Genomic DNA, 14,170 nt, shown 5'->3' on the forward strand with positions numbered 1-14,170 from the left:
ATGAGCAGTAACTGAAAAGAACTTATATCTAATCAAACTCAAAGAAGAATGTAGTACTGCGTTGAACAAATACTTAGACGATTTCAATACAACATCCCATTGAAATGGAAGGATCAGTGTAGCGATGAAAAAAATTAATATCTAATCAAACTTAAAGAATAATGTGGTACTAGATTGATCAAATACTTAAAAGATTTCAATACAATATCCCATTGAAACAGAATAAACAAGGATCAATGCAGCGATGGAAAATACTGATTATTCATCAAATTCAAAGAAGAATTTGGTACTGCGTTGATTAAATACTTAGACGATTTCAATACGATACCCCATTGAAATGGAATTTACAGGGATAAATGCAGCGTTGGCGTTCTGAAGATATGTGAATAAACACTGTTCACACTAAACCTCAAAAAATACAGTTTAAAATGGAACGTAATAATGATTGCTTGTAAGAACCAAGTCCACTGAAAGCCCTATGCTCTCTAAGAAGAGATATTTGATATCTTTGATACTAAACTTGGAATAAAAAAATTTTACTAATGCAACTAAGCAATAATCACAATTGTTAGTTTGAATTGTTTTCAAAATCTGATGAAAATGAATTGAAGAACCGATTAAATTAATTGCTTTTATAATTCTCATTTCATTGCATCGAATCCTGTTCCATGGAATGGAGGTGTGCCAATGTGGTTGATTGTTGTTGTTGTTGTTGTGATTCAATTAGTGCGCGTCTGTGGCATGACATTTTGTTGACAAGTTCAGTGACTTTGGAATTTCATTTAGAATTTTTCTACGGAAACCTTCAATGCATTTTGGTTTGGGTTGGGTTTTGATTAAATTATCAACGATTTCATACATAATTTATTTGCCATTGATGGATGTTTTTTAATTATAAACTTGTGTGTGGCAGTTGAATTGATTTTTAATAAAAAAAAGGAAAAAAAAATAATAGTGAGTTTGCAACATTTTATTTTTGAATATCAGTAAGTTTAAAAAATTCCATCAAATAAAATTATAAATAATTTTATGCTTCAAAACAATCCTTCCTATATTATATTTGTGCTTACTTACTTTTTTCTTGCGTCTGTGTGAAGATGTTGAATGTGGCGTACCACGTCCATTTTCCACATTTTTTCCCAATGAATTCAGTAAGTCATCAACGTTGCGTATGCAGTTACGTTCCAAAGTATTTGGTGCCGTAACCGCGCCTGCTGCAGTCCTATGACCCAAACTATTGCTGCGCGATCTTCTGCCATCGGCGTTTGCGTCTAAGCGATTTTTTTGTAGCCAATAAACTTGGTTTGCATAATTTATTTCAGCTGCGGCTTTACGCGCATTACGACGACTCAAGCTGGCATTATTTCCTGCGTCATTGGCGCTGCCACCATTTGCCAGGTACTCACCCGATATATGTACCTTTGGCGTCGTGACCAACTGCAGACCAGCAGCGCCAGTTTGATGTGGAAATTCATGTAGTTCATATGGGTATCTGGGATCCATGGTTTGACCAGGTTGTCGTGGGTACATATAACCATCACGTAAGAACATTTTTGAAGTTGTGTAAATGCGGTCGTCAATCTGGTAGAGACCATTCGCACCTGGTCCTTCACCACTACCGATAATGCCATTTCTAATCAGTGCTGTTGGCGTATAACCAGCGCGTATATAACGCGCTTGTGTGTTTACTGTATTTATTATGCCATTGCGCCGCACTGCTGCCGTTTGTGTCGGTAATACTGTTTTACGTTGTTTCGCTTTAAAACTGCTTCGCCGAGAAGTATACTTTAAAAATTTCATTTTCACGAACGGAAGAGAGTTATTAACACAAAATTACAGCCTAAAAATAGGCTTTGCTTTTCTTAAATTTGATTTAATTTTTGGTTTTCGATTAATTTATATTTTATTAAATTTTATTTAAAATAATTACGGACAACTAAAAATTAAAATAAATTTAGATTTAATTTAGATTAAATTATTTTTGATTTGTATATATTTAATTTTATTTTATTTTGTATAATTACAAACAACTAAAAATTAAAAATAAAATATAAATACATTTTGAGTTATTTTATATATTATAAAATTATTTATTTTCGTTTGATTTATATTTAATTTTATTTTAAACTAAAAAAATTAAAAAAAAAGTTGCAATTAAATACATTTTTATTGTTTGTTTTAAAGCAACGTTACACTGTAATATATATTAAAAATTATATTCGTTCTATATTAGGTCACTGGAAATTAGATATTTCTTTGAAATTTCACAGTTTTCAACAAACACTGGCGCGCTTTACTCATTTTCCATGGCTTTTCATTGCAATTATAAAATTTTATTGCTGCAATTGTTGCTACACTTTCAGAACGCGCCATAATAATCCAATTAGTTGCTTCGTTTTTTGCTTTATTTTCGTTTTATTTGTGTTTTTGCAGTGTATTTCCTTAGAGCACATGTTTTGGTTAAGTCTATGGCATGATACATTTTACCAGTCGATTTATGTTGTCATTTACGTTTTTGAGCCGCAGATAGACAAGGTAATTTTGTTTGTGGTATTATGGAAGTGGCATACTTTTCGATGTATTTATTTCTATAAAACCCTAATAATTCGGTTTTAAAACTATATCATTAAATTCGATATATGTACGTCGATTGGTGATCTATCAACTTTAATCCACACTTGTTTTGCTGACATCAAAATAGCTGCAGAGTAAAGCTTTATTTAACCTGAATGTTTTTTATGACTACTAAAAGGGGGGTGGATACTGATAAAATGAATTAATTGAATGTTAACTTATATTCCTTCCTAACGCTCATATAAATTTAATTCAAATTATTGAGTTTTTAAATTTTGTTTAAATCAACAAAAATTTTGATAAAAGAATACGCAAAGATAACTAGTAAGTGTAAGAAGTCCATAATACTCACACCTTTTGGTATATAAACTTAAGTCCATAAAGCTGATGAGCTATGTAATATAATGTGAATCAATTAACTCTTGTATTCAGTATCATCTATAAAACAGATCCTATAGACCTTTTACTATTAAGAATAACAGTTTTTCATATAACTCAGATTGGAGTATATTATATTAAGTGGATTGAATATTAGCTATGGATTATATTTCATGGTTCTCTTACATGACATGCATATGTCTTTAACATATATCATGTAACAGAAAAGTCAGAGGTAGATGTGATAAATAACATCATCACAGATGTAAATGACATTATAAAAGTCGTTTGAACGAGAAAATGAGTCTGACATGAATAATACAGTTCGAATAGAAAAGAACTTTAAAGATATTGAACAAATCCTAGGTTTTTGCAGATTCGGTAAATGTTTATTTACATTTGATTTATATTACATTGTAATATATGTGAATTTGTTAATATATACGTATTCACATTATGTGAAAAAAGAATATAGTATTTGATGGTAACGATACTAGTTTTAAATCTAATATAGATTCTTTTTTTGGCCATAAATAGTATAAATAAATGTATAATCTGATATGTAAATATACTTGATCTAAAACAAATTTTTAATTTAGCAAATATTAAAAACTAGTAGTGTCTCAATTTTACTATTTAAACATATATTGTCTGTGATATTTTAGTTCGCTTATACTGCTTCAAATGGTTCGGGTAGCTCTTGTAAATTGAATTTGGAGTGTTTGGAGCGAAAATTCGCAAAAAAAAATATATATTTAATAATCAAATTTGAAGTTTCTTTTTCTAATTATTTTTTGTTTATTTTATACATTTACTCAATTTTTGTTTTTAAAAAATATTTTGTTCATTGCTCTGTTTTTTTTTCGTAAAATTAAACTCAAAATAAGTTATTAATATTTTATTTGACATTTATTTAATTTTTTATGCTATTATTTGTTTAAATTCTTTTATTGTTGTGAATTAAACAAAGGTAAAAAGTTCTTTTTTTAAACCACAAATAAGTTCACCATTTCATATTTTTAAATTAAAAATATTAAAAAAATGTTTAAGTCTTATTAAAATAGTTTTATTATAAAAATCGTTTTATTTTTATAAAATAGTTTAATTTGATTAAAAAGTAATTTTTATTGCTCAGTTATTAAGACGATTTTATTTATATATTTTTATCATTTTATATAATAATTATATACATAGTATTATGTATATTATAATCAATAAGTATACTTTATCGAATAAATATGAATTTGAATACTTTCACTAATCACACGCGTTTCCGTTCTAAGCACTTCTTTTAATCGCGACCAACCATTTTAAACTAAGGGCAGTAAAAATACGAAATAAAAATTTGCTATACAAATTTAAAATAAAAAACAATTAAAAAAAAAATAAAATTTAAAAAGAACAAATGAAAACATTTTACAAGAGAACATAAAAAAGGCGAATGTTTCCAACGCCATTGATAAAAATTTCCAAAGATATATATATGAACATATGTAAATACTTTTCCTAAAACAAATATTTCCACATGCAACACAGTTGCATTCCAATATGTCAAAAACAGATATGTTATACCGTATGCGTGTAAAAGTCTCAGAACGAGAACTCTGCCTGTTGGATTGTTATGAGACATTGGAAATGGTTGGACTTTTTAATCAGCCACACGTTTTTAATTTTGAAAAAATAAAATAAATATCATCCCCACACTTTTAGTAGAATGAAAATAAAATAAATATATATTAAATAATTTTTTTTTTTCATAAAATAAAATAAACAAGAACGAAGACTATCAAGTGTTTTTCTCTATTATTTTTTTTCCGTGGCCCTAAGACCATTTTAAATGTAGTCTAAGCTTTTGAGAAGATTACTATTAGTAATGTACACTCAGTGTGGGGGGCGTTTTATAGTGATTAAAATATCTCATTCATACGTCATCGAATTATTCCGATATCAAAATTGAAAATGTAAATGGAAATGAGTTCAAATGCCTCTTAATTGTTGATATGTTTTTGATAACATTCGCATATATAATATATCAGTCTCTTTATATATATTTTATTTTATTTTAATTTGTTTTTTCTTTTATCTATGGTTCATACGAGAGTGAATTAGGGGCGGTTAAAAACTTTATAAATTGCATAAAGTTAAAAAAATTCTTTTTTTTTTGTTCTATTTATTTTTCTTGTTTTATTTTATTAACACATTTATTCGGGATTGTCTTTGATTTGAATTTTAACATAGATTATGGAACAATAAAATACGATCTACATATATCTTATAATCAATAGGCTTGTAGGTAAAACATTTTAGAATGTTAAGAAAACTTGACTTTGTTTTTAATTGCAAATTATTGAATATTCAAAAAATGTAATATACTTTTACAGGAGCTATTGATAGTGTTGCATATATTATACACCATAGCATATACCTATCATATAGCGGACAATATAAAACAAAGGTAATGAACGAAAGCTAGGAATGAGCTATCGTAAATTACCCCAAATAAGTGATGAGATGGACTTAATGGAAAATTTGCTACTAAGATTACCGATTATGCGTGCACTCGACTCAAGACACGATCTGTATCCTAGTAAGCTTTATTAAGACAATGCAAAATTCAACTGTTTATACGAAGGAGTTTTCCTAGTCACTGTAAAATCGTTGTAGTCCTGAATTCTGAATACCATTAACCTTCAGTAGGAGAATGGAAAATTTTGTTGAAGTGAAACTGAATATTAAGATCAGGTGAATAGAAAATTTAGCTGAAGTGTGTACGAAAGAATTTTCATAGTCAGTATAAGATTGTTATAGCCCTGAGTTCTGCATGCTATTAACCTTTAGTAGGAGAATGGAAAATTTGGTTGAAGTTTATTGAAAGGAAGAAATTTCCATACTCATTGTTAGATCGTTCGAAGCACTAAAGATGAATATCTGGATCAGTTGAATGGAAAATTCAGCTGAAATGTTTGCAAAGCAAAATTCCTAGTCACAATTATATTGTTGTTAAAGACAAATTCTGATATAGCTTTTAGTAGGAATGCAGAAAATTTTGTTGAATTTATGCGGAAGAGTGTGTCTAGTCACAATAAGATCAATGCAGGAAACTTATTCAGTTGGTATCAAAGATTAAAGTCACTGTAAACATAAATAGCGAAAATCTGAAGATTCGGTACTTCTTAAAGATACAACTAAAGTAGAAATCAATATATAGACAGAACCAATACAATAGTTGTACGATCTACAACAATAGCTGTGTGTATCTGTGTGCAATCACAAATGTTTGACCCATACCTTGAGGGAATATCACAGTTTATGAACGGAGTATTTTTCAAAGGTTTCTATAATATTATATTCCCATTCTTAAAGTTTTATTTCATTCGTCATATATATAGAAAATTCAAAATTGATTATATGTATATTTATATGTAATTATTACGACTACTCTATCCGATAATAGCAATACCAACAACAATTATTTAATAATAATAATTAGTATGCATTTAGAGTACTTACAAAAAATTCATCCTCGATCACAGGATCAGCAAGCATTTCAATGGCTTCTGTCATAGAACGGCAAGTTCTATTTGTATTCTTCTTCTTCTTAAGTTTTCTACCCAATGTCGCAGCATCACTGAAACGATGTAAAAGTTTCTCCCTTTTCCGTGTTGCCAATGGACTCGAAGTGGAGCTGGCATGACACAATAAAGAAGAGTAATTATTGCTCGTTGATGAAATGGTACTTGTGTTTGCATAGAAGTTTTGTGTTTGGTACTGTGATGGCGCTGTTAAAGTGCTATTCGAATCGATCTTCTGTATGAGATTATATTCCGATTGTGGATATTTACTAGGTATAGGAGATGCAGTAGAAGCAGATTTTATGGAAGATTGTTGTGAAAGTATAGGCTTTGGTGGTGGTGGTGGAGGTTCTTTCATTAAGGAAACACGCCTAGGTGCTGCACGTGGGAGTGTTGTTGAATTTGGTGATGTACCGCCGTAACTAACAGCGCGGCGATTCCGATCGTTTTCTTTTTCTCTATAAAGATAAAACAAAATAAAAATTTATTAAAGAATTTAAACAGTTTGATTATAATTATATTTAAAGAATTATTAATCAAAGTATAAATATTAAAATACATTACTATTATTTTTAAATTAATTCATACTTTTCATCTACCCTATTCTTTTCTTAGCCTAAGCATACCTAAAACGCCTTCTCTGCAGTGGTGGACTAAAGAAGCAGTTAGGCGCTAAAGGCACAAAATATCCTATTTGTAGCGAAGTTTCTGGGCTATTAACAAAATGATAAGCATCCTGTTGTGGTAATAAATCGTTGTTATGTGGTATGATTGGCATCGATACTCTTTTGGTTGGAGACATACTGCTTGTAAATACTTTTTTGTGATATTTTCGTTGTAAGTTTTGCTGTTTACGTAAAATGTTTATATCTATTGATGAACTTGTTGAGGCCGCCGAGTCCAAAGAGTATTGGCTAAGAGTATTCGATTCGGTATCTATGAGTTCGACAACATTTCTAAGATCATCATCACTGGAACACTCATGCACAGTATAGCATGTAAAATTATGCGCGGTGTAATCGATTTGTGACATTTTTATTTGTTAATTTTCGTTCCTTTTTTATTTATTTTTTAATTTTTCTTTTTTTAATAATTATTTTTAAACTTTAATATTTTTAATCACTCATTACGTTTTTTGGCAGTGTTGTAAAATTAATTTTTATAGTGTGTTTTTTTATTTATTTGACTAGAGGTTTGCTTGTTGACTTGCATTTCACTTTAAAAATAAATTTAAATATATCCATTTTTCATATTATTAATTTAAGATTTTTATTACAAAATTGCTTATGAGATATTATGTTGTATTGTTTCTACAGCTTTTCCGGAAAGTTTCACTTTCGACAGTTTAATCTCCAGGTTTTAATATTTTTTTTTTTATTACAAAGTACTTTATTTATCATACTAAAACCATATTAACATGATTGTCAGGTAATCCGTGGTTACTTTTCTTTCCTATAATCTTTATATATATAATATAATTAAAATATAATATTATATTAAGTTGGCCAACAGTGTATGTTTAGTTTGGTTTATACAAAATAAATTTTTTTAAATAAATATTATTTAAAACAAATAAATCTTAGTATTAAAAAATTTTGTTTATATTAGTTTGATAGAAAAATAAAATTTAAAAATATTTAATCGAATTAAAATTTTTAAAAAAAATTTGTATATTTTATATCAATAAAATTCAATTGTTAAGGGAACAATTGAAGGAACAACAAAATATTGTTGTAGAGCACAACAAAAAAGAAATAAAAGGCAGGATCTAGTTCCCTTGATGTCTCAAACTTTAGCGCCCTTTCCTTTGATCTCTTGCAATGCCTGCGTCTCAATATCTCATCTTATACTTTGATGAAAGACAGTCAGATGCCTTCATCGCTCCTCTCTATTCCCCTAGCTTTCGTGACCCTAGTCGCAGAGTTTACAACTACCTTACCTATCGCGCTTGAGTAATAACCCCACTTCCTCCATCTACTTCTCTTCCCTCTATTCTACGCTCCTTTGGCAAACATATACTTCTAAGTACAAAGAGGCTTACTTTATCCCAACTGTTTCTACTAATTACTGAAGTGAAATTTCCCACACTGCCCTTCGGGTCAGCGGTAGAATTCTTCTTCATTCATTCTTAAGAGGTGGTAAAAGGTTTTAGTGTGTTAAAGTCTCACATTATTGCTTTCAATGCTTTTCACCTACCACCAAAAAAAGGTATAAGCATATAGGTTATTCTTTTACAAGCGGAGTGGATCTTAACTTTATCAACCCCGATTTAGTTCATATTTATAAAACAAAAACATTCCAATATCGGAAAAAATTAAAAAAATTTGTTTTTTTTTTGTCTTAAAATATAACCGTCAATATTAATATTTAAATGTAAATAATTTTTATTGTTTATACTATTTGCAAAAATTTAAATCAATTATTTCTACAACGCAAAATATTTTAAGCTTCTATAACTTATAGAGTCTTAGAAAGAGGGGTATTTTAAGATTAATCTAAATTACTAGGAAAAATAATTACTAGGAAAAAATTTGCTTTAAATAATTTTAGAATTTTATCACATTGCGTCTGGTATGCTCTTTTTAATAATATAATAATAATATAATATAATAATTTATCAAATAATATTTACAAATATGCAATATTATAATATTATAAGGTATTTGACCAAATAATTTTTAAATGACTTTTTAATTTAACTTCAAAATGTTCAAATATTTAAATACTAATCACCAAATATATTAAATTAATTTGTCATTTAAAGATATTTAAATTGTTCGTAAATTTAAAAATAATTGACCCACTCACGTTTTAGAGATTAAGTCTTGCAAAAAACCTAAAACCACAAAAAATTCGACATAAATAATTTGTTTTAGATTACAAAATTTCCGCTAAAATTATTTTCTTTTACTTTAGAAAAATAGTTAACTTTAAATTAAGTTAATTTTAATAGCATTTTTTTTAATAATAAATATAAGCAAAAAAAATTTGAAATTATACACAAAATTTTGGTTTTTTTTCTACTTTATGATTTTCTCACACTTTTTGTCTGATTTCGGTTGTAAATTAAATTTGTTTTGAGAAAAAATTTAATCAAAAACATGTGTCTAATAAAAATTCATATGCTGTATAAATAGTGCAAAAATATTATTAATTAAATTAATTAATTAGAAATTTCTTTTTAAAAAAAAATGCTTTTTTATGTTGTGAAAGAAAACTTCAAAATGTTGAGTTAAAATAAACTTAATTAAATATTAAAATATATAATATAAATTGAACTATAATTCCAATTATTATTTATTAATACTAATAGTCTTATATTTTATGCTAAATAAAAAGAAAAATAATTTTAAAATTATTGTACAAGAAATAAATTATGGAAATTAATTTTTAAGAATCTATAAAATTTAATTATTAAAGTAATGTAAATCAATTTACTGAAAGGTGTGCTACTTTTAATTTACATTGTGACCGAAAAGTTTTCGGAAATTCTCATTTAAAATTCGCGCGCTGTATATTTTTCGATATTTTAAGTTTATGTAGTTTGGCAGCACTTTCCTTAATTACTATGCCAAAAATGAGCGCGATCTGTCAGACAGTTCGTTTACGGCAGCTGTTGAAACCAGTTCACCTCAGTAGTGCGTTGCGAAAAAAACAATGGAAAAAAATATTGAACAAAGAGTTTGCATCCAATTTTGTGTTTCGAACGAAATTTCGTGTGCAGAATCGTTGCGAATGCTACAAAAGGCTTATGGGGAATCAGTTTTATCGAAAACTCAAGTTTATGAGTTGTACAAAGCCTTTCAGGACGGTCGTACGACCGTCGAAGACATGCCGCGTTCTGGACGACCTTCGACCTCTACCACCGACGAAAACATTGAAAAGGCAAAGGAAATCGTGTTCAAAAATCCTCATGTGAGTGTTAGAGAGATAGCACGAGAGCTAGGCATCGGTCGTGAGATGGCTCGTTTGATTTTGGTGGACAATTTGTGTATGCGACGTGTCAACGCCCGGCTTGTTCCGATTCACCTCAATTTGTTCAACATTATCAACGATTTTAAGGCCAAACATTCAATAAATACCATCGAACAGCCACCGTATTCACCTGATCTTGCACCGTGTGACTTTTTCCTGTTTCCCAACCTCAAATTACCACTCAGAGGAACGCGTTTTGAATCCATAGAAGACGTAAAACAGAATTCGCAGAGGGAACTCAAAGCCATACCGGAAAGCGCCTATAAAAAATGTTATTGATGATGGAAGAAACGTTGCATTTGTGTACGCTTCTAAGGGCAATTTGAAGGAGATAAAATAAATATTGATGAAGATTAAGAATTTTGCGTTTTATTTAAAATTTCCCGAAAACTTTTCGGTCACAATGTATATAAGTTATATTTCCATATTAATTAGTTACTTGTTAATTAATATTAAACATCTACATCTAATTAAATCAGTTCTGTTCAATTAAATATTTTTCAATATAATTTTGTTTTCTTTTTTATTATGAGAACTCAAGCCCTCACATAAAGATTTTTGTCTATAATATTATTTACATATTTTTTTTTTATTTCTATTTAATATTATTAATAATAAATTAATATTAATACTATTAATAATAAAAAAATATTAATATTGTTAATAATATTAAATGAGTAATATTAAATGTTCGGTGCATTTTTTTTTAAATTAAAACATTATTTTATAGTTTTTTCAATAGCTATAGAAATAATGAAAACTAATTTTAGATAAAAATAATTTAGTGGAAAAATAAGTTTTATATATATAATTTTATTGAATTTATTTATCAATTAAAAATATATTAACTTACTTTAATTAGGTTTAAAAGTAATGTAAGATTATGTGAAATAATAATTGATGTTAATTTTTAAACGATGTGATGGTGGAAATCAAAATTTTTTATTTTTTAGAGTTATAGGAAATATAGTACAAAGTCAAAAATTTTATGGATGTACTTTGTAATCTGTAACCATATAATGAATATTTTTTACATTATATTTATTGCATTTGAACGCACGAACACTATATTCCAGAAGAAGAATGAAGCTTTTATGAAATATTTTTTATTGATCGAAAGGAAAATGGATAATCCAAGATTGGATCCTATACTGGGCGCTGTTATTTGGAAAGAAATCTTACATTTTTTTTTAATTACAAAAAAAAAATTTTTGATTAAATATATAAAAAAAAATTGTTATTTCAATAAATTAACCTAATTTTTATTGTTGCTTCTTCATTACTATTTGAACCCTTTTAGTTTAGTTTTTCGTCATAAGATGCGTCACATTCGACAAAAAAAATTAATATATGAAAAGAATTTTGTGGTTTAAAATATGAAAAGTTAAAATTTTTTGAACTTGAAATTTATATAAGAACGCTACTAAAAAAAGATAATCTTAAAATAGTGTCGCTTACATAATTCGGTAAGCGACAAATAGACACATATATAAAGTATAAAGTCCGCGTATTAAGAGAAGTGGTCTTTTAAATTTTGTCAATAGTTTCTCTAGCTCATTGAAAGTATAGAGCTTTGGTATACCATCTGAATTGTGTTTTGTGCTACAAACTTAATTTAAAATATAACCAACTGCGTCTTTCTTGAATGATCTTTCTTAAGATCATGTTCAGCTACTTATTCAAACATTTAGATGTGTTTGTCTTAAGGAGATATTGTCAGTATAGTCGAGATCTTTAAGATATTTCGTAAACGTGTAAGAAATACCACTGATGGTTATATTTATGGCGGAGTGTAGGTTGATATTGATGAAAATCAAAAATCGGATAGGTGAAAGCAGACAGTTTTGACAAACCACAGACTTTCTGGAGATACATTCGAAGAGAACGATATGGTGGAAACGTTCTCTTCGAACATTTAAAACACTTAATAAGTTTTATCAGACTGATTAATTTCGAAGTAAATTTAGCGCTCCAAATAGATAAAGAATAAAGGCTATCGAAAGTCGTGCGACAATTTATAAATCACAGTAAAAGAGAGGACTGCCATTTGTTAAATGTTAAAACGAGTTTAGTTTATTTATGTAGTATTTGTTTAGAAGTCTGCCTGCTGTTTACGACTGACCTTATCTAGGGTGGATTTGATGCGGTTTAATTAAATGGAGAAGAAAATCTTGGAAGCTGTGGATAGTAAAGTTATGTCTCTGTAGGTTTACGGATGCGTTATTTGCAATTTTTACTGAGACACTGTTAAGTTAGTCTTTAGAAATTATATTGTCATATTTACATTAAATATTTTGTATTATATTATTAACACTAATTAACAAATTAAATAACGTAATATTACATTAAAAACGGATTGAAAAAGTCGATATTTATGGCCACGTTTTTAAAACAGTTATTTATATAATTAATTTTAAATATTTATTTAAGAATTGCATTTTTTAGAGATGAATGGAATTATAACCTTTACTTATTATTGGTAAAACTGAAGTTTCAAAATTTCTCTTACATAAAATATATTTAAATACTTTTTTACTTTTTAATATATTTATGTATTAATATTTTTTAATATAATTTATGCTTAACAAATTACTAAAAGCTTAATATATAAATACTTAAAAAAGTGAAAATACTTCTGCTTATAAATAATATGACATGTTAGGGCTTATCTCATATATTAAACTTTCCTTCAAACTTTAATATAAAAAGATTAATAATATAATAATATATTTGCAGCATTATTTATAATTAAAAAGTAATAAATTTATATTATCAGTACCAGCTTTTGTGGTCTTCACTTGATTTTTATTTTGTTTGAAAGGATCATAAAATTTTCTCTATAAATTCAATCGCTTTTATAATTTTTCTTAATACACTGCAAAATATACATTGTAAAAATATTTAAGAAAAAAGTCTATTTTGTAGCAAAACAAGAAAAAAACCAAATTCAATTAAAAATAATATTTTTGTGATTTTAAATTCATAAAGTAATTAACAGGAATGCATAAAAGTGAAAATTAACAACAAATTTTTTGTACAAGAAAAATTAGGTGAAAATTGTGACGGAAATAAAATTATATTTCCAGCTCATAAAAAAATTAAACGAAAGTGAAAATAAGTACTGCGCCAGACAGCAACGCAAATCGAAAAGATACTCGAAAGACCTGAAACAGCAATTGACAGACAAGGCGCAGACTTAAGTTGGTAAAAAATTTAAAAATAATTTTCATTAAAAAGAATTTATTTATAATATAAAAAGAAAAGATATATGATATATGATATATGAAACGCTTTATAATTGTTGGATTATATATTAGCGTCATCAAGAGCAGAATGAATATTTTATAAAAAGAAAAACGAGCTGGGAAGGCTCGGGGCATAAAATTGGAAACAAAAAGAGGAAAAGAGGAAATATAAGGCAGCAAATATGTTGCAGTGATAATTACAATTTCAGAGTGCTAAAAAGAGAATACTTAAGGAGTGGATTTATAAAGGGAAAACACAAAGGTTAATAATAACAAAGACATCAAATCAACGTAAATGGGTGCTCTTGAGGCTATTTTTTGCTCCGATTTACTTTTTATGCTTTTCAAAAAAAAAAAGGGGAACGGGCGCATTTGCATCAAGCGACAAATGAAGACAGCTGTAGTAGAAGTATGTAGAGATTATTT

General features: G+C 27.7%; 1 protein-coding gene across 1 annotated transcript; it reads right to left on the minus strand.

Moving 5' to 3' along the window:
* Nucleotides 1–539: 539 nt before the first annotated feature.
* On the minus strand, nucleotides 540–7,564 carry LOC119675952. Its single transcript, XM_038087171.1, has 4 exons — nucleotides 7,151–7,564; nucleotides 6,463–6,982; nucleotides 1,075–1,785; nucleotides 540–548 (listed from the first exon to the last, which is right to left on the minus strand). Exons 1-4 carry the CDS (start codon nucleotides 7,555–7,557, stop codon nucleotides 540–542), a joined length of 1,647 nt encoding a protein of 548 aa, XP_037943099.1. The 5' UTR covers nucleotides 7,558–7,564.
* Nucleotides 7,565–14,170: the final 6,606 nt, after the last annotated feature.

The sequence above is a fragment of the Teleopsis dalmanni genome, chromosome 2 (assembly GCF_002237135.1).
Source record: "Teleopsis dalmanni isolate 2A chromosome 2, ASM223713v2, whole genome shotgun sequence".
In the NCBI taxonomy this organism is placed as follows: Eukaryota; Metazoa; Arthropoda; class Insecta; order Diptera; family Diopsidae; genus Teleopsis; species Teleopsis dalmanni.

Coding starts and splice junctions, on each gene's coding strand:
- LOC119675952 (XM_038087171.1), bottom strand. CDS start 7,557: ATGTCACAAATCGATTACACCGCGCATAATTTTACATGCTATACTGTG. Junction 6,983..7,150: donor CTGCAGAGAAGGCGTTTTAG/GTATGCTTAGGC, acceptor TTATCTTTATAG/AGAAAAAGAAAACGATCGGA. Junction 1,786..6,462: donor TGATCGAGGATGAATTTTTT/GTAAGTACTCTA, acceptor AAATTTTTAAAG/TATACTTCTCGGCGAAGCAG.